The 22,330-nt window shown below is 33.1% G+C and overlaps 1 protein-coding gene across 3 annotated transcripts in view; it reads left to right on the top strand.

The window, feature by feature from the left end:
- The window catches only part of CSMD3 (CUB and Sushi multiple domains 3), a 1,076,690-nt gene that overhangs the window by 744,278 nt on the left and 310,082 nt on the right, over nt 1-22,330 (top strand). For all 3 annotated transcript variants that reach the window (XM_060127236.1, XM_060127235.1, XM_060127234.1), the window contains 2 exons: nt 4,034-4,190; nt 17,754-17,945. In XM_060127236.1, coding sequence (XP_059983219.1) covers nt 4,034-4,190; nt 17,754-17,945 — 349 coding nt within the window. The remainder of the gene's footprint in view (nt 1-4,033; nt 4,191-17,753; nt 17,946-22,330) is intronic.

Genomic DNA, 22,330 nt, shown 5'->3' with positions numbered 1-22,330 from the left:
AATATTGTCCTTTTTAACAATTGTAAAAATTATTTATTCTTTTTCATTCAAAATTTGAACTCTAACTCAACTTATTATAAAAAATTATTTAAATTCCAAATCAACCTATAAAACAAATGGCCAAAATGAAAATTTTAGTATTCATGAGCAGGAATGATTTGAAGGTTTGTATGATTATACTCACATGCATGTGTAATTTCTCTCTTTTTATTTTACTTTTTTATGTACTTTTTGCTCTTGGTTCAGATAATAGCTTATTTGCTAAATTCACTAGAGAAATGACTGGGAATATACTTTCTAATCATACATTTATTATGTCATTAACAACAAAAACAGTTTTAAGTGTCCATAAGCAGTTCATCATAATAGGGTTTGACCTTCCATATATAGGAGGATCTGTACACCATAACTAATTTCAGGCCCTGATCCATTACAAAAGGTTTTATAATTGAAACATGGCAGTATTAAGTTCTAGTTTGTTCTAGTGTAGGACTACCAAATTAATTGCAACCTTATAACAAATTAGAGTCTTATCAAAGAGCTTCATTAATGTTATAAAAGCCCTCAATGCCTTTCACAATATTAATTCTTAAGAAAACTTGAAATCTACATTTGATATAAAAGTAAGTCTTCATTATCTGAATTAGGCTCTAAGTAACTAAGAATATTTCTATTGTGAGCACCAGTCCTCTCCCTTCCAATTAAAAAGTATACTATTATAATTAGCTTAGTCTTTTTTAGCTTTCTAAATTTCTGAAAAATAAAAATAGATATTAAGAAATATCTCAAAAATAATAATATATTTTAGAAAAAAGAAAATCGTCTCAAATAAAAACATACTTAAAGATCCTGATTTTAAGTAGAAAAGCAATGAGAAATAATGTCAAAATTTCTATGTGATTCTGATCAGACCCAGTATAATCACTCTGTACTGTAAATTTATTTTTAAATGAAAGGCACATTTTGTTTGTTTTATTTTCTTATTTGTATGATTGCATTCATGTCTACTTCAAATGTAATTTGTCTTTGGCTACACTGCTTTGTCCTTCCTTGTTGCCTTTATGTGCCCATATATATTTGAATACATTTGAAGGATTTTATTTACAAGTTAAACAGCACGGACTTGATCATAGCTATAAAACTCTTCTCTTTTTAAAGCGTTCCTAATTAACACTTGCTTTTCATTTTGAATTAACAATTTTATACATGCTTCCAAAATTTCGTAGCTGAATGATCACACTTCAGCAAAAGTTGCGTTTTCTGACACACGTTTCCTTGTCTCTGAATTATTGCTGATGGCTACTATTCTTAAGAAATGAAAAGTTGGCTCCTATGTAATCAAACAAAAAAAATTCCTGAGCTAACAAACCTCAACATTTGGTTCAGCTTTGTTGAAGACAAATTCTTGCTGATAACTAAAACAGAGATGAATTTGTATGATAAATTAGATTCCACAAGGGGTTCCTGGTACTCCCATATAATTTTAAGAAATTAGTCCATATAGCCCTTTATCTAGTAGTCAAATACTCATTTTAACAGTCAACACATTCTTTATAAAATTGACAGAAAGACCTTTTAAAACAAATAGGGAGACCAGTAAGGTGTTTGCTGTTCGGAATTCAGTGAGTATGTTGGATTGACTTTACAACTCACTTCCTCTCTTTCTTATTTCCACTCCCTCTCAGTGGTAATAAAATAACAAGTAAATAAACTGGTGGAGCCTGGAGGGTGCATATGAAGCTATAGATTCCCTCAGGCACAAAGAGAGAGAGCAGGAAACGCCTGGACACTGGAGACTTCAGAAAGTCTGTGCAGAAAAGTTATAGAGTAAGGTTGTTAAGAAAGGATACTAGGGGCTCTGAACAAAAACTACATTTGTATAGCATGTTAAATAAAAACGTTGTTGTCTTTACAACATCGAAAACCTGTATCAATAATAAGGAAACATAAAACTATAACTACCTAAAGATAAATAAACACATAGTTAATGGAATTCAGGAACCAGAAGTAAGAAAGACCAAGTTAAATACATAAAACAAGTGAGATATCTTAAGATAATGCAATTTGAGTACCAAAAACAGAGAATGGGGGAGGGAAGAAGGAGGAGAGAGAGACAGACAGACTGACTTTCTAGAACTTGACCAATGATTTAAAAATTTAAGATTTAAATAGAAGACCTAAAAAGAGATTAGTTACTGCTGAAAATCTAATTGTTAGCGTGGAAGATCCAGTGGAAGATAAGCCATAATACAGCGGAAAGATAGATAAATTTCAGAAGAAAAAAATGTAAAGGAATTGCAACACAGTTTTGGAGACTGAATATGTAAATAATAGGCATTCAAGGTGGAAAATAAAATAATAAAATTGACAAGGAATAATTAAATAAACAAAAACTCAAGAATATGTCCTTGAATTGAAGAATTCCTTGAATCTGTAGAAAGCAAAGGCTCATTATTTTATTTGAATAATACAGATTTTGAAATATAGTAAAATATTTCCAGTTCACTTTGTTAAATTAACATAAACTTAATACTAAAACCTGTAAGGATAATTTGATACAAAGAAAAAAAGTTATACATCAGTTTTTATTTACAAATTGTAGAAAACATTCTGAATAGATGATCAAGTTAAATCCAACAATTTAGCACAAGAAAAATATATCATGTAAATTAATATAATAATAATAAAAGTTCTATCATGTACCACCTAAATATCATCTCCTAGGTGACATGAATATAATGCATACCACTTTGGGGGAACATTGGTGCTATGACAAGATCACCAGATTAGGGGTTTAGCGACATAATTTTTACTCTTATGACAGGTCAGAAGTAAGGCAATTTCAGGCAAGAGACAGGTAACTTTCAGAAGTATTTCTCAGTCGTTTCTATTCATTATCATTCACAGAAGGAGCCCCAAGCTCCAACTTCATGAAACTAAGTACTGGTGAATGAGATTTGTCAGGGTTGGTCTTTGTAGGACCACAAATGATCATAATATCCAAGATTTTATGAACTCTAAGAACCAATTTTCACACCCTTGGGGGTAATAACTACCACATTAAAAATATGTGCCTTAAAGGAAAAAGAATAGTAATATGCATTGTTGGCAAACCCTCAGTTTAATTACTGTACACTTTTTGGAAAATAATCTGACAATACATGAACATTTTAGCCCCAGATTCAATATATTGAAAACTTTCTTACTGAAATACAAATACCAAAAAAGAAATGTGAAATAACATCTAAAGGCTGTTTATTTCAGCATTACTTTTAGTGGCAAAAAACATTAGTTTATTAATATATGGAATGGTAGGGCAAGTTGTGGTAGTGCCATTGAAGGAAATATTACACAGCTCTCAAAAGGAAGAATCTCTATCCACTGACCTGAAGAAATGTCTATAATGCCTTGATAAAACAAAAGCAAATTAGAGGGCAATGAGAAGCTACACCTTCCGAAGAATGGGAATGAGGTAGGGAGCTTTGGGAACATGTCAGTTTTGCTTTGTATACTTTTGCCTTGTTAAATCAGCTTCTAAATGCATTTAGTACTATTTTAACATTTTAAAAGTGTCAGATATGAAATAAAGGACATGGGTAAATAGAAGTTGCAAAAGAAGCAAGTACATTTTATATTAATCATGTTATTAGAAAAGCAGGTGTTTGGTGCCCTTGACCAAGTTTAGAAAAACAACCAACCAACCAACCAATCTTAGAAACCAAACTTTCTATAGGTATTCTCAATTTTAAATTGTCTGCCATTAGAAGCATTGTTTTTATAAGAACAAAAACTTTATAACATGATTTTGAGTTTTACTTAGTGTCTGCTGAGCTTGGAATATTAAAATTACCCATGTGGAGTCTAACTTTCTTACCCTGATATTTGTAGGAATTAATATATGCAGTTGTTCTTGGGAAACAGGTGGTGACCTGATTTATGAAGAGTGTAGTAATTTCATTTTCTTCACAGATATAAATATATGCTCTGAATTGGTTATTACTGTCAAATTTTAATTGTAAATATATTTTTGCAGATTTACGATGGAAAAGATAAAACAACTCATCTACTAGGTGCTTTTACTGGCGCATCTATGCGAGGACTGACCCTTAGTAGTACTTCAAACCATCTCTGGCTAGAATTTAATTCTGATTCTGAAGGGACAGATGAAGGCTTTCAACTTGTCTATACCAGTAAGTATTTTGGAAGAAAAAAAAAAAAGGCCCAACACTGATGCTAAATATTTATTAAATAATTGCAGTACACCAGGTGAAGTAATATTCAACATTTGATTATCAATTTGCTGTTTACAGATCCCTTCTATGTATATAATTTTATTTGAACCTAACTTAAAAACTTACAGGTATTCTAACTGTTGCTGTTTTACAGTTGAAACAGCTAAGATTCAGAAAGTTTAAGTAATTTGTGACTTTGAACTTATTTATATATTTTAAAATAGCAGTATTCTTCACATGAAATATTTAAGAAATACAATTAAACTTTTAAATAAATGGGAATCCAGTGTTTGAGCTCCTACCTGTAATTGCAAAACATATGCAATACATGTATAGTAGTTATAGTTGGTCACCCTTAATGATAATTGGATGGTTTCAAATGATTTTACACGGAAGAGTAGCTAAGATTTTTGTTTGTTTTGCTTTTGTGTTAAATTGCCTTGTTAAAAATAAACTTATATAGAACTACTGTGTTATACTCAAGTCAGCTTTATGACATTTAAACAGGTAGAAGCTCAAAGACTGAGAATCGTTGAGAGCCATAGGCAGGTGGGTTACATCAATTGTTATATGAACAAAATGAACTTATTTTACCTGTATCATAATTTAAGAAATAGACTAATTACGCCAATGAACATTAAGTCATATTCAAATAACATATTTATTAAGTTTCTGCTCTGTGTAAGAACTGTTCTAGGAAAGTAAAGTGCGTGAAAAACTGTGGTGATTCCTGGTTGTGTGTTAATAAATTTACAATTTACAGGATCAAATCAGTTTTTGGAAGTTCAGAATATTCGTGTAATATAGCAAAATAAATTAAGTAACAGTATTCAGAAATCCCTTTTACTGTTAGAATATTTGAGAGAATTGAATGAATTCCATAAATTTTCTCAAGAACTCAAATGAATGAAAGGTATTACAGAAATGGGGACATTGAAATGGTTACAGCGTCAAAGGTATTCATGGGATCCTCAAGGGAATCTGAATCAAATTACTGTTTTTGAAAATGCTCTTTCTTAATGATATAAGTAGGAGACAGGAGACATAATACTGAGATATTATTCTTGCTCCTTGTTTATTTAAAGGTTTTTTCCTACCTGTGCTAGAATTGTTAATTATTAACATTAACACAACAGAAACTAACAAAATGATGTTGAATACATATTTTTAAATCCTGAGAACTCTTGTGTATAATGTGATTTCTTATGACGTCCTCCCAAAGACAAATGAAAATCCAAGCAAATCGTGTTTACAGATATTGCTGTGTGATGGACTAAAAATAACAGTATTGTGATTATTGCTCAAATATAATTGGTGTGATCTGCTTAGAAGGGCAAATGTTTTTTAATCTGTTTTCCTCTTTCTCTTTTTGTTTTCTGACAGGGCTGGTGACATTTTTCAAGTCAGGGCTCAATGTTTACATAATGGTGTTTCTTTGTTCTGCATCGTTTTGTATTTCTCTTTGTCTAAAATGTCAGTGGGTTTCATAGGGGAAACCTAGATTTCCTTTTCTGATATGTAAATTCTAGGTAATGTGAGATTATTGATGCAAAGATACTGGGCATTGTAGGCCATACCTGGATATAAAATTGTATAGGGTACTGAAGTGTCTGGAATGAGTAAAATCATTGACTTTTTTGTCATTGCTGTGAGCTACTGGTTGTCAAAAAAAAAAAAAAAGAAAAGAAAGAAATCCTTAAAAAGAAAATATTTGAAGTCACTCTTCTTAATGACTCTGGCTGTTCATTATAGGATGTGCATCATTATGAAGATGGAAAGCTATAGAACTGGGAAGAGAGTATAAAAGCAATTATTCTTTAAAAAGGGCATACATACATCTATGAATATTTTTCAGTCTCAGAACTGAAACAGAAACGTTTCAGTCTATATTCTGGAACTAAAATATTTATAGTCTGCTTCCAAGGTGTCTCTGGATATCCCCGGGTCAGTAAATGCTCCAAGATTTTCTGATCCAATGGCTATGTGCTGAGCTCCTTTGTTAAGGAGGGTCCTGGAAGTAGTAACACATCTGTTATTAAATGTATTTGTTCCTAAGTGTTACTTCTGTTTTTTACAATGGCAATCTTTTTACATACCTGCAATTATCTTAATAGTTAACCACAGATTTCCTAGCTTTGAAAGAAGCTACTTCCCATCCTCCAAATATACTTTGGTTTCCAGCCTTTGCATGTGTAACCAGGCTTTTTTTTTCTTTCAATATGCCCCACCCACCTTGGGCATCAATTGAGCTATTCAACTTCAAGACCATTTCAAATATTTCCCTACTGGTGCTTACCCTGATTCCTTCAGCCAGAGTTAGCCTACTCTTTAACACTTCTTTTTCAGTAGTCTATATCCACAGCTAATGTAGCTGTTATCACATGGTATTGTGGTTATTTTTGTTTGTTTGTTTGTTTTGTTTTTTGCAAACATGTTATGCATAGTTCTTCATGGGGCCATTTCAATTCATAATGTCTTTAGTCAGTTTTAGTCCAATTACAACTTTTTACATATTCTTGGTAAATTAACATGTAGTCTGAATACTGATTTTGTAAAATGTTTTTGTGATATAGAAGATTGCACTAGGCCACATATTTTGTATTCCTAAATTTCTTAGAAGTAGTAATTAATTTTTGAACATGAGAGAATTTGCTAAGATGTGCAAACATGGGGGAAAATGGAAAAGAACAGGCTTTGTGTTCGAATCCCTGTATCCAGTCATTTCTAAACCCAACCCCACCCCTGCCATTCTGTGGTATGTTCCCCTTAAGATTATTCCACCTTTGTTTCTGAAACATCTGAGAGAACACTGTAAGATAAAGAGGAGTTCCAATATTCACATTAAGAGGACTAGAGACAGGAGAGAGGAAATTTGGCTAGGGTAGATCAGGTAAGGATTCATGAATGAAGTAGAATTAAAGGTTGTGTTGGTGGATCACAGAAAGAAATAGTGGAGAGTATTCCAGGCAAAGGGAATAGGATGAAGAAAGTTACAGAGATTAGAGAGAACATGCTAAACACATTCAAGGGAAATAGAGCAAATAATTTAATTCAGATTAATCCCATTTGCCTAGCTTCTCACTAGTTTTAGCATAAACAGGCCTTTTATGACCATCCGTATCTAATGACGCCTGCCCTATCTAATGATAGTCATTTTTTTTTTTTTTTTTTTTTTTGCGGTACGCGGGCCTCTCACTGTTGTGGCCTCTCCCGCTGTGGAGCACAGGCTCCGGACACGCAGGCTCAGCGGCCATGGCTCACAGGCCTAGCCGCTCCGCGGCATATGGGATCTTCCCGGACCGGGACACAAACCCGTGTCCCCTGCATCGGCAGGCGGACTCTCAACCACTGCGCCACCAGGGAAGCCCATGATAGTCATTTTTTATCTACCTTTCTATTATCTGTTTTTTGACTTAACGACATTTGCTGTTGTCTAGTTATTTTCATTTTAAGAGACAGAATTGCATTTGGTTGAGAATAAAATGAAGAAATATTTTAGAACAGGCCTTTAAGTTGTGTTTTATTTCAACTGTCTTATTAGTCCATTCATTATACAGTCACTAAGAATAGCAAATGAACTAGTGGAAACAGTGGTTGAGATGCCACTTTTGACTTCAAGTAATGGTAAACCTAACTATGGCTTAAACAATTAGGATTTATTTTTATCATATGAGAGCTGTAAAGAGAGAAAAGGTAGGTAGATCTTGATTTAGTTGTTAAAGGGCCATGCCGCTGTCCTTTTGCTGTAGCACTCCTAGTGTGTTCACTCTTGTTCTCATGATTGTTGTGACATGGTCACAGATGGCTACTTTAACACTGAACATATTCAAGGCAAAAAGAAAAAGGGAGCAGGTAGTGTCAGCCATATATGTCCCTTTTATCAGGAATGCAAAATCTTCTGTCAGACATTCTTTTATCTCTCTTTGTCCAAAACAGGGCTATGTGGTTATGCCTAAATTTCCCAGCAAGGCAAGCTGGAAAAATGAAGCATTTGTCAGACTAAAATATTGGATTATTATTTGACTATGATGATATACTGCCTGATATGCTTCAATTACTGCTGGGAGCAAAATCAAGGTTTTGTTCATGAGGGAGAAGAAAAGAAGAGCTATTGAGAAGACAGCGTACAGTGTTTACTATGATGTACAGCTGCAACAGATATTCCAAAACAGAATAAGTTCAAAGATATTGTATTAATAGATGCCTCTGTGATTAATGGTGTCATGGAAGTCCAGAGACTCTTGAGTGCCTAGAAAGGAAAGTCACTTGGCTCACCCATTATTAATAGTTTTAGTTCTACTATACTAAGAAGACAGTGAGCTTCTCTCACTTTCCTTAACCAATAAATAAATTACAACATACCTGGTATGAAAATGCTACACCACATTTGAGGGGAGAAAATTTCCCACTCCTTTATTTTTCTAAAGCGAATTAAATCTCTTCAGTCTTCATCCCTTAGAGTTGTCAAGAAAACTCTTAACTTAGTCTTTTGTAGAGAGATCCTTCTTCTCCCAAATTACTTTCTGGGTGAAGTCTAGTTTGATTTAGAGAACTGAAGCATGGATAGCTATGCTGGTTGAATGTAAAACCTCTGTGACAAACTTGGTCAGACCTTGACTAACATTAGGGAATCCAATTGCTCTTCCATCCCTCCAATTTCTCAGAATTAACTCCCTCCTTGAGTCAGGCCACTCTTCCATTCTTTTCAAAAATGGCTAACAGTTACTCTTGCCCTTGAGAAATCTGAATCTTATTCCAAATAAAAATCTAGATGAGGCATATTTTCAGGTGCTTTATACAACATAAAGTAATTAAATATGTAGTTGTCTTTCCTAGAGGGTATAGGGGAGTAAAGTGAGAGAAAATTATTATTGCCGCCTTCTAAAGTTGGAAGAAAAGGTCAGAAATTAGGATCTCAATGCAATATTCTCCCTAAAACATCACTCTGCTCTGGATAATTCAATAATAGAACTTAGCAAAACCTGATAGGATACTCTGACCAGATCCCCTCAGCCGCTCAATACACATTCAAGAATGCATTCCTAAATCTGATGTCTTTTACTGTGTTTCTCTCTGAAGGCTGAGTTGTAGAAATGTCATTTCTTTTTGGTCACATGTCTTATCTTGCCTTTTATTCCTCTATTGGAATTAACTTATTAATGTGAAAGTTATTCATAGGTTTAAATTTTGTCTTTCCCCACTGGAGTGTTTTGTGCTCTGGGAATAAAGAGAACACTGAAGAAGACAAAGTTCCTGCCCATATGAAGCTAACTCTTTAGTGAGACAAGACAGAAAAGAAAGATATGAACAAAAGATAAGAGAACTGCATTTAGAAATAATTTGTAACAGGATGATAGGATAGATAGGTCTACTGTACCCAGTTTGTTCAGGGACTGTGTCTCAGGAGGTGTCACATGAATTGATACCTGAATTATAATAAGAGATCTGAGGGTAGAGGGTTCTAGGCAGATAGATCAGCAAGTCCAAAGGCCTAAGAGACTTCAGCTTGAGTTATTTGGCTGGAGCTGTGTAAGCAAGGAGAATGGGACAAAATGAGAGGTAAAGTTTGAAGCTAGGCAGGGGTGAGGTGGACTATAGTAAGGGACTTAAGATTTTATTTAAAAGGCACACAGAAGCATTTAACATTATTAAAACATTAAATATAAGAGTTAAAATAATAGCTAACATTTATCTACTACCTACTAGATACAGATATAACTCTATGAGGGAAGTACTATTATCCTCAGTGAGAAGAGGAGGAAAAACAAAGCACAGAAAAGTTGTTACTTGCCCAAGGTGACATAGCTGATAAGTGCAGATATGGAAATTGAGCTGAGGGCCTCTGTCTCTAGAATTCGCAAGCCTAATCACTATACTATATTACCTCCAATCCAAGGTTTCGATATTTTATATTTAAAATTCCATGGATTTACATCTTTTTTTTTTTTTACTGTTGAAGTAAATGTAAAAATAATAATAATTTTTTAAAATGTTAATGCAATTCTTCCTAAAGAAACTTTTGTCATTTATGCCTAAGAATCTGAATGTTTTTTATTGGCCAAATTTACTATCAAAGAATGATTTAGGCCTAGTATCTCTTACGTTTTTCATGAAATCTTTAAACTCTATTTCTTGGAAATATGCTTCATTGCAGATTTTTCTGGCTCTATTTATTTCTAGTTAATCCACTTTCATTCAGCAGAAAGGAATTGGGTATTTTAAACAATCATCCAATGAAGAGCTAAATTGCACCTTTTTGATAGATTATAGGATTGTCTTCTCAAAAGCTGATCTGGCAAAAGTCCGTGATGCCCAGCCATTAGGCATTACCTCTGGGCCCAGATGTCTTCTTGTTATCATGTCTGCACATTTAATTTCCTAAAAATCCCATTTGAAAATGTCCATTATCCCAAGGGTATAGTTCAGATATATCTGGATGTTCTTAGCCTTTGAGTTTTGTTGCTTGAAATAGTTTAGTAATCTACATGGAACATGGCCATTTCAAATTTTATATTCAGATTAAAGATGGGCAATAGCTACCTTGTGATGACATTTCTTGCATACTAGCTTTATAAATATATAATAAATTTTTACTCTTTAATTTAGTTACCAATATGGTCTTGACAATGTTAACCATGAAAAATAATCAGATGACCTATTAACTCTAACTTTACTCTTAGTATATAATTTATTCAGTGCAAATGCAAGTAGAAAATAAGTAGATTACACAGAAGCAACAATGTTACTCTATGTAAATCTGTATCCTATAAACTACTTAACAGGTACATTTGGCATTTCTGTTACTCTTTAAATCTTGAAAATTAACCAGGCAATAAAGGAAGTATTGACTAATGCTGCATTATATAGTACAAGGTATTCTAACTAAAATGTTGAAGAAATATTTCTTGATTACCTGTCATTTATATAGACAATATTGGATATAATTTCTTCATGTTAGAATAACAGAAGAGTCATCTTCATAGCCTTCACATCTTAAAAGTTTTGTAAATTTTGAGCTTAAATATGTAATGACCTACTAATTTACTCCTTATATAAAATTAACTTCTGGCAGATTGAAGACATATGCAAGTCTCAAAACTTTAAAATGCTTAGAAAAAAATGTGGCCTAGAATAGCTGTGTCTTTAAGGCGAAGAAAGATTTCTCAAACAAGATACATGAGCAAAAATCTCTCAATACTCAGGAGCATTCCTGCCCTTCTAAGCACTTCCCATAAGTGTAGAGACTAAAAATCTGGCAACTGCATTTCCCCTGCTCTTGCCAGCCAAAATCTCTGCTTAGATTCTGCCAATTAAAGGCAAACATGTGAGAGCTGAAAGGTAGGATGGATAAAGAAGCCATTATTTTCCAGCAGCATCTGCAGGCAAGAGTGTGGTGCTGGCAGGTGGTTGTATGTGGCAGCAGCTTCCCTGAACTCCTGGATTCTTGAAAACCAGCAGGGATCTTCTGACCTTCACACCCTCTGAATTTCTTTGTATTTTCCCTCTAATTTCTTGTATTGAATTTGAGCAACTCAAAATATCTAAGTGGCTTCTGTTTTATTGACCAAGTCCCAGTCCTTATTATTATTATTATTATTTTTACAAATCTCTCTATAGGGAAATATACCATAAACACAAAATTTAAATGATATGTTTTAGAAGTAGATATTTACAATATAATAGAAAAACACACTCCATAGAAAGGAATCCTACAAATCAATTTAAAAATATAGTCTAAAAGAAAATATGGGCCAAAAAATTTCACAGTAGAGGTAATTCCAGTAACAATAAGCAAAAGACAAAAAGTGCTTGATAGAAATTAAGAAATGAAAATTAAAGCCAACATAATTTTCTATTGTATGTTTGCCAAAATTGGTAAAAATTAAAAAGTGGTATGATACTAAATGATAATTTGAAGAACTTGAAACTCATGAACTTTGGGGAATGTAAATTGGTATAGTTACATAGGAGAAATTTGGTGATATCTAGTAAAATTTATTTTTAGATATGTCTAGGTTGAGCCAATTATGCATATACTAAATTTGGCTGATGGCTAAAAATTAACATTCAGGCAAAGCTGAATCCCACTATCCAGAATGATGTACAAATTTAAGATGTGCAAGACACAAACTAGCATATTTAATAATATCACTTACTTTCTCATGCCCAAAGATTAAATCGTGGGAAAAGCTTTGAGTAACATATTTTCTAGTCAGAACTTTATACATGGGATTTAGAACAACGGCAATTAAAAAGAAAAAATAATTATTTACCTTATCTCCTATTCCTCCAGTTGGAAATGCAAAGCAATCATTTGCACAAGCTTTTCTGTTTGTTTGTTTAAACTCTTAACTTCGTTTTTTTTTTTTCTTTTAAATACTTGCTGGAAAAGTAACTGTTTTGAATGATTTTTCCAAAATTTGATTACACTGCTACTATTGATATATTTATATAAATGGCTAATTTACATATATAATTTGATATATTATAATTTACGTAAGTAAATAAATTACATTAAAAGTTACTCAACAAATAGAATTAAAAAGTTAAATTAAATGTATATAGCTTTTGGGCTTCCCTGGTGGTGCAGTGGTTGAGAGTCCGCCTGCCGATGCAGGGGACACGGGTTCATGCCCGGGTCCGGGAGGATCCCACATGCCACGGAGCGGCTGGGCCCGTGAGCCATGGCCGCTGAGCCTGCGCGTCCGGAGCCTGTGCTCCGCAACGGGAGAGGCCACAACAGTAAGAGGCCCGTGTACCGCAAAAAAAAAAAAAAAAGTATATAGCTTTTCAAGACTCAAAACTGTAAGGATTGTCTTCTTAAAGCATTCTTATAAAGTTGGTCATTTCAAAGTTTGATATGTCTGATTATTAGTTTGATTAGTGAGAAAAAAGGAATACATAATTTTTCTTCAGTGCTTTCTTCTCTTTATTTTCCTTATGTCTGAACCAAAGAGGATTATCACAGTGTTATGTATGGTCGTGGATTATTTTCTGCTTGTGAATTTTAAAATGACATTCTGCTTTATATACATCCTTATTTAAATATAAAGAATTCTAAAATAAGACTTTTTCTTGCAGGACTCATGGATTAAGTGGAATTTAATAACCAAATCTTAAATATCATTCTTAAAGATTATTCTGCTAAATATTATGTATTAAATCCACCAAAGAATTCTATAGAGCTTAAGATTATGGTAGAATATTGCTTTATTATTTAAACTTTTATTAAGGTTTTTGGTTTAAAAAAGGATATGTTTCTCTAACATATTTATCTTATTACTTTCTCAGTTTCCTTATTAGCAATCTAATTCCCTTTTTATTTAGCAATTTGGAAAGTTCTTACTTTTAGTACATAAAATTAACATATCTTCATTCATCATTCAATACTCTAAAATTTCACTTTAACAGTATTAAATATATACTTACATTTTAGGTGGATTTCAAAGAAATAAAGCATATAAGGACCTTCTTATTTTAGTTACATCAAAAATGCTTACTTACATTCAAAAAGTGATTTTCAGATATCATTTATATTTCTAAGCTATCTGCCTTATTGTACTATTGCTACTATTTTGCTAACCAGATATAACATCACCCTATGTGAATGCACAATTATTCATAAACAAATTGAACAGAAATTATGTTGACGCAGGGATTGAACTATTTATCTTTCATTGGCCAAGGCAGAAGTTAAATAGGAGATTAGCAGATTTTGATTTAATCTTGAGGAGAAAATGATCTATGAATCCCTACATGCTGCATACACCATAGAAACACTTGCATATGTACAAATGGGGACATAGAAGTATAGCATTTTTATAACAATGAATAATATAAGCAATATAACAATATAAATGTCCATGAGCTGGAGAATAAGTAAATCAATTTTGGAGTATACCTCCAATGGAATATCATTAGTAGTTAAAATGAATAAAGTGTGTATGTATGTGTGTGCGTAAATATAAAAGTAAAAACGCAATGCTGGACAAAAAAATAAAGGCTTAGAAGACTTATTTTAATTGTATAATTCATGAAATGTACAGATGCTTGCAAATCATACTATATATTGTTCATAGACGTATAGATATGTGTTAAAAATATAAATTATGTGTGAAAATAATACACTAATTGAGAATATTTGCTAGCTCTCAGTAGGGAAAGACCAGAAAGGGATTGGAGACAGACATAAAAGGAGTTTTAACTTGTTTTGCATTATTTATTTCTTAATAACAATATTAATGTGAATATGAACCAATTAATGTAAATATTAATCTGAAAACTAATCTGAATTAATATTACTATTAATCCGAAGCAACTATCCCATAGTACCAGATGGTGAAGTTGTTGTTTTGACCTTTCTACTGTCTTGTAGATTTCAAATAGTAACTTTAAAATGTTAGAAATCCTTAAAGAAATCTGCTATATGGTGGCAGGAAAGGAATTAGATCTCAGTTTAAGTTATTTAGCAAGTCAAAAGGATTTAGGTAATTGAGGATTTTCAGTTCATTTTGTGCTCTAGAAATTTTCATTTCATCAGAGTATCAAATTGCACAAGGAATGGTGAATATTTATAGTATATGTTTTTTCATACACATCTTTATTTGTCAGTTTCAAGTATTTGAGCTTTTCAATGAAAAGACTGGCAGCTGAATGTTTCCATAAAGATAAGACAGGGCTTCCCTGGTGGCGCAGTGGTTGAGAGTCCGCCTGCCGATGCAGGGGACACGGGTTCGTGCCCCGGTCCAGGAAGATCCCACATGCCGCAGAGCAGCTAGGCCCGTGAGCCATGGCCGCTGGGCCTGTGCGTCTGGAGCCTGTGCTCCTGCAACGGGAGAGGCCACGACAGTGAGAGACCCACGTACCGTTAAAAAAAAAAAAAAAAAAAGAATAAGACAGTTTTGAATATTTATGAATAAGCAACAATAATTCCACCAAATTGGACTAAATTATGTTGTGCTTTGTAGCTTATGTACTGTTGTCCATGTGCATTTTCATCTACAATGCAAAGTATTATAAATTATCTTAATTTACAAAGAATATCTCCGTTATACCTCATCACCAGCAATTGCCAACCACATTTACAAAGCATTCAAATTAAGGGAGGATGAATTTGGTAATAAACCTTGAAAAGAGGGCTTAATTTGCATTTTTATTTTGATAAATGATATGTGGTAAAACTCAAAAGTGGCTGAATCTTGAATAATAAACTGAATATTATGTCTGGTAAAAGGAATTCAAACTTGTTATTTTCAAGCAGGGACATTTTAAATGTAGTGTTAAGTGTGCAGATCCAATCAAAGCAGTATGTCCTAAAAATTTTGTTACTACTTCTGTTGTTTCTACTTCTGTTTTTGAAAGGCTGACTTGCCTGACCATGTATCCTTTATATCTCATATATGTCATAATTTGAGTTAACAACTTCTAACCTCTTGTATGGCTCTGTTTCTGAAGCTGTTTGCATTTGCCTTATTTTAACATATTTTCACCCTAATGAGGCTGTCACAGATTGACCCATATAGGAAATTCCTGAAGGTTTTTTAACTGTCTCATAAATTTCAGTTTCTCAACAACATTATCTTAGCTTATTTTTCAGTTGTCTCCTAGAGATAATTGCCTCTAAGAATCACACTCACTTATGAACATTATTGAACAAATGATTGTAAATTAATTAAGGTGTGTGAAATAATTCTGTTGGTTAACAGAGGAGGGAAAGATGAAGAACCCCTAGAAGAGACTAGGAAGAGCTCCTTATGTTCTCCAAGAGCTAATGTAGACCTTAACATACAGAATTATAGTGTAAATTCAGTACTTCTAGCTGTACATTTCTGGTAATTTTATGTTTATTTTGACACTCTAGGAAGTCAGTACTATAAATTTGTGATTTGTCATCAGTGAGCTAATAAATTCTTTTTTGCTTTCTAGTTCAAATTTAGATTAATTTGGTCAAGGATCTGTGCCTACAAAAGAGATACAAATCTCTTTTTGACTATCATATGATTTAAGATGTACATAAAAAAGTTCTCCTATTGTCAAATATCATTTGTCTTGAAATCACAGACTTCCCTAATTCATGAAGCTATCTGGAATATTTATCATAGTCCTCTAGTCCCAGAAGCTATAATTGATATAATTTAGCACCTAATTATTGTTGGTGCATTCATTATATCTTACATTTATCGTACATTTATGTAATTTGTAAAACATTAAGGGCAGAAGAATTCCTTAGCTAGGGAGGTTAGATTTTGATAACTAGTGTCATGTTTGATTTACATTCTAAAGTACCCTTTTCTAGTTCTTTCAGTATCTTAATAGTGAATTGTGCTATGACTGTTTTTTAATATTCATCTTTATTAATTTTATTCTGAATACACACACAAGGTATTCTGGATCTACAGAGATTATTATCATTTAAGTGATATAATTAATAATAGTAATAATAATAACTGTGTCAGCATCCCTTTGACCCAGTCCTTACCCCTGTAGTAACACGATGAAAATCAGATGGAAAGATCTACACGAGTGACCAGGGACAAGGAATAAAGAAAAATGCACGTGCTGTGCTTAAGATAGTTGTCTTTAACTCCTCTCCTGAAAGGAGGAAGAAAAAAACTTCTGCTCTTTGGAGGTGGGATAGAAAGAATTCTCGGTTTTTATTCTAACCTTTGGAATGTAAATTTAGGGTTTCAATAGTCAGATTAGCCTCCTGTGTCTCCAAGTTTTATTATCTAGAGACATCTGTAAGGTTCTGGGTCTCATTCTTCCTTGAAATGTAAACACAAACCCCCTTCAGAGTTAGGTTCATCTCTGCAGTTCTCTCACTACTCAAACAGTTGTAACTTAACTTCTCAAGTGTTACACTTAGCCCAAGATCACAAGTTTCCAGCAAAAGTCATGTGGAAAGCCCCAACCCTTTAAAAATCAAAAATATGTTCTCTACACCCTACTCTTTTTTTTTTTCCTTGTGAGAAATTTTGAGAGTCGTACATTCTGAAGAAGGCAGAAAATAAAAATTCAGAGTTCTTCAAACTGATTACTGTGTTATATTAACTCTTGATAAAGTATATTTTAAATATAAGGCTATTTCACTTTCTTCTAAGACTATAAAAGTAAAGCAGTCTAAAGTTATATTTGCAGTGGAGACATTTGTTACTTGGATAGTTATGATTTCACATATTTTGTATGGATTTTAATTTTTCATTATTTGATCATAATAGTTACATTGGTCAGAATCTATTAGCTGCAAATCACTTGAAGCAGGCAAGAATCTTACTACTATAAGTTATGATATAGTCATATAGACCATGGGGTAGCATTGCTAAATTTGAATAATACAACAGATTCTAATTTTTGAGAGAAAAAGCTCTCTATGGTGGCTGTAAACGAACAAAATTAAATACGGTAAGAGTAATAAAACCAGGGAAAAGCATGTAATCATATAAAAAAATAAAAAGGGATGATTTGTACAGTTTTAAATCTCCTGTTAAATTTTGTCTTTAATAAACTTGTATTTTCTCATAGGTTTTGAACTTTCACATTGTGAGGATCCTGGCATTCCACAATTTGGATACAAGATCAGTGACCAAGGCCATTTTGCTGGTAGCACTATCATTTATGGATGCAATCCAGGCTATACTCTCCATGGAAGTAGCCTTCTCAAGTGCATGACAGGGGAGAGAAGGGCATGGGACTACCCTCTGCCATCCTGTATTGGTAGGATACTGCTTTAGGTTTTCATGAAATACTTCTATGGAAGTGTTATTAAAATATACTGTACCTTTTCAAGTTATTCAATCTGTCCACACACAACTCATACTTTAATGAAAAAGTTAATGAATTCATAGCTCAGATTTGTGGAGAGTGAGAGGGTTCTTTTCATAATCTTACCAGTAAGTACATTCTCTTTTTTGGGTAAAAAATGGTTTGAAGCCATTATGTTTATCTTATCTTGATATAAAGTTTAACTCACTACAAAAATATGCTGAAACTCTTAATCATACACATTTATTGAATCACATTGACCAGTTTTGTTTTTTGTGTTTTTTTTGGTTTTTTTTAGATTTGTTTTTATATACAAAATTGTTGCTTATGCTAGTATCAAGCTAGATTAAAAAACAGTAAACTATTCTCAATAACTTCAAAGTCTTTATATACTTTTTCAAAAACTAAAAGTGCATATGTTTTTCTTATGTGTATGTATCATGACATAATTAAATGAATTTCAGTAACAAAAGGCAATGTGAGAGTCAGTGATATCAGATATATTGCCTACATGAAGCTATAGATTGATCATTTTCTCTCTTATTTGTATAGCTGGAATACAATTTTATTGCTACCATCTTTAGATTGATTAACAAATAACTGGGTATTATGTGAGAAGCAGGGTGGATAGAAAAGTGTTGATAAAGACATCTGCTTTTTTTTTTTCTTTTTTTGCTCCAATATCAAATAGTGCCAGGCTGGAATATTAGGACAAGAAAAGATACTTAAACAATATCAAAACATTTAAACAAAACACTAACTCCTCAGTAGGGAACAAACATGATTCTTTAGCAATTCTTATTTCTGAATGGCATTTGTGGAAGCACAAATCCATTCTGTGTCAGGCCCATATGGATAAAATTGACTTAAACTTTTTTTTTTAAACAGCTTTATTAAGTTGTAATTGGTATCTTTAAAAAATGCACAGGGCTTCCCTGGTGGCACAGTGGTTGAGAGTCCGCCTGCCGATGCAGGGGACACGGGTTTGTGCCCCAGTCCAGGAAGATTCCACATGTCGCGGAGCGGCTGGGCCCGTGAGCCATGGCCGCTGAGCCTGCGGGTCCGGAGCCTGTGCTCCGCAATGGGAGAGGCCACAACAGTGAGAGGCCCGCGTACCACAAAAAAAAAAAAAAAAAAAATGCACGTTTAATGTATACAATTTGATGAGTTTGGAGACCTGGACCTTTTGAGACAAATTTTAATGTTTGTTAGTTGATATAGTCAACATAGGAATCTCCACAAAACTTGAAGGAATTCAAATAGAAAAAAATGAAATGCTAGTTATTAGAGGTCTTACAACTAATTGCAGTGTTTTTGATGACATGAGTTTTCTATTGGTTTATTAAAACAGTGATTCACACAGAAAGCAAACATACTTTTGTCTAAACAGAATGCAATTATAGTGCTTTCCTTTCAGATGGCATCTGAATTTTGGATAGATTATGAGGATAATACTACAGTAACAACCTAAATTGACAAAGCTTGAGATTCTGGAATATGACCAACAATCAACCCACTGTCATTGGTTATGAGAACAATGTAGCACTGATTAGTTCTCTCTGAAGTTATGTTCTTTGATGTAAATATGAAATATATTCAGAAAATCATGAACGGTTGCAATAACACAGAAGTATAAACTTGTAAATACTGACTTACCATGTTGTCTTTAAAATTTAAATCATAAACAAATACATTAAAAAACATATTTTCCTTATATGTTGAACCAAGGTGAAGACATTTTTCATATCTTGGAAACATTTTATGCAAATAGGACATTTGGTCTGGGATCAGAAAGAAGATTTTAATTTTGTTTGCAATGAATCAATGCACTTTATGTTTATGAATCTGCCAAGTCAAAATTTAATGACGTGACACTGCTCAAGATTTCATGTGAAGGGTAATTTTTTTTTTTAATGATAGTTGATCAGGAATAACAGCTGAAACAGTTGGACACATGGTGTGTCATGCTATGACTTCCATGATAACAGAAGATGAAATTCTATTTTAGATGGTGTTCTTTACTGGCAATAATTAATAGCTTTACCACCTGGCCTAAAATCATAATTTTCTATGCCCATTAACCTTAAATATCTATTATGATTATATTTTTGCCTTTGCCAAATAAGAAACTTTTTCTCAATTATATGGATTATTTCTAGGTAATTATGTTTCTGTAGCTTATACATTGAGCAAACAAAAATTAATTTTTGCGACACCAAAGCCAAAGAACTTTAACCTGTACACCTTTATTTTTATCTACAAATGTAAGACTTCTGTCAGAATATGAACCCCAGTGGTATGGTATATCACACTGGTTCATTTGAAATCAAAATACCAATAATATTTGTAGCAAAGAAATATGGAAAAAGAAAGAGGTATGTTTAGATTCAAGATAAACACAGTACCCAAAATTCCAGTTTGCCTTGAAGTTGCTTAAAAATTAATCTGGAGGAATGAAGTCAGATTTGTTCTCATAAGAAATATATACCAGTAATAGTGATAAATCATTAAAATGATGAAAAATGAATTATTATAGCTATACAGTTCTAGGTTATCCAACAAAATTTTTATTTAAAAAATGAGAAAAACCTCAGTAAGTGATGGTAACTTCTTGAATACAGATATCTTTTTATTCACTTTAAAAATAACTTAAGGGCTTCCCTGGTGGCACAGTGGTTGAGAGTCTGCCTGCTGATGCAGGGGGCACGGGTTCGTGCCCCGGTCCGGGAAGATCCCACATGTCACGGAGCGGCTGGGCCCGTGAGCCATGGCCGCTGAGCCTGCGCGTCCGGAGCCTGTGCTCCTCAACGGGAGAGGCCACAGCAGTGAGAGGCCTGTGTATCGCAAATAATAATAATAATAATAACAACTTAAGTTTATTATTATAAATTAAATTAAGCTAATGTTGCAATACAAAATAAACTTGCTTAGCCCTCTGTAGGTATGTGTATCAGTTAGGGTTCTCCAGAGAAGAAGGATTAGTAGATCTAGATATAGATCTGTCTGTCTATCTGTCATCAAGAAATGTATTTATTTTGAGGAACTGCCTCATGCAGTTGTGGGAGCTGACAAGCCCAAAATCCAGAGGGAAGGTCAAAAGTCCAGAAACTCCAGCAGGACTTAATGCTGCAGGCTTGAGGGAGAATATCTTCTTTTCTAGAAAACTCTGTTTTTCCTCTTAAGGCCTTCTAATTTATTGGATGAAGGCTACCCACATTATCAAGGGTAATCTTAAAGTCAACTGATTGTAGATGTTAACCAGGTCTATAAATAGCAATACCTAAACTAGTGTTTGATAAAATAACTGGGTACTGTAGACTAGCCAAGTTGGCACATAAGACTAACCATCATAGTGTGCTAAAATGTAACACCTAAAATCTTTGAAACAATTTTACCTACATGAATAGAGCCTACAGATTTGAACCATGATATTCAATATTATTAGGTCTTTTCCAAATGCTGAAACTTTCTGTCTTTGACCTTCTTTGCTCTAATAATCGAAACAAAACAAAACAAAATCCAAGATTGTTACTTCAGTCATTGAATTTGAGTAAGACAGTAACACTGCAGAGAACAAGCAAAATAAATATAGCAGTATATTCAAATATTTAAGCAAGAAGTAAAATAGTATGGATTTGATTTATTTTTTGGTACTATGATAATCTGGGAAATTTTCAAATGTATAATGTATTACTACACTGTGGTTTCTAGGATTTAGAGATGTAGAGCAATATACTAATTAAGCAAACTATTTTCTCTCTTCTCTCTTCTCTAGAAAGAGAACTCTTTCTAGATTATTTGCTTATCCAAGTAAAATCATTCCAGATATCCCAATATATTAAATATTATTAAAATGGAGAGGGAATTCCCCAGAAGATAAAATTTTTATTATATTGTATGATGATGCTTACATTTTTAATTTGATAAATTTTATAAAAATCAGAGACCGGTTTGATTTCAGTTTAAATCAAAACCGAGCTAGATTTAACTGAAGAAAAATTTAATAAAAATGCCATTTTGACTTTCGGGAGGTTAAAAGCGAAAGAGTTTAGAATGATTTAAAGGGGAATAAAAGGACAATGAAATTTAAAAGGCCTGAGGGACTGCAGTAAAGCTTAGTTTTTCTCAGAGGTAAGGTAGTAAGATGATGAATTATTCAGCCTACAATCAACTAGCAGTGAGCAACTTGCCATCTGTTTCCCCTTTTTACATTATCATTATTTAACAACACATCTTAAAATGTTTGGAAGCCTAAACTCAGAGTTTTGAGTGTGTACTTTTTCAATTCCCTAATTAGGTTTATTATACTATTTTTATATGATCTGACTTGAGATTCT

This window comes from Lagenorhynchus albirostris, chromosome 17 (genome assembly GCF_949774975.1).
Source record: "Lagenorhynchus albirostris chromosome 17, mLagAlb1.1, whole genome shotgun sequence".
Lineage (NCBI taxonomy): Eukaryota > Metazoa > Chordata > Mammalia > Artiodactyla > Delphinidae > Lagenorhynchus > Lagenorhynchus albirostris.
The sequence above is the reverse complement of the archived record's forward strand: the minus strand, read 5'-3'. Positions and strand labels throughout refer to the sequence as shown.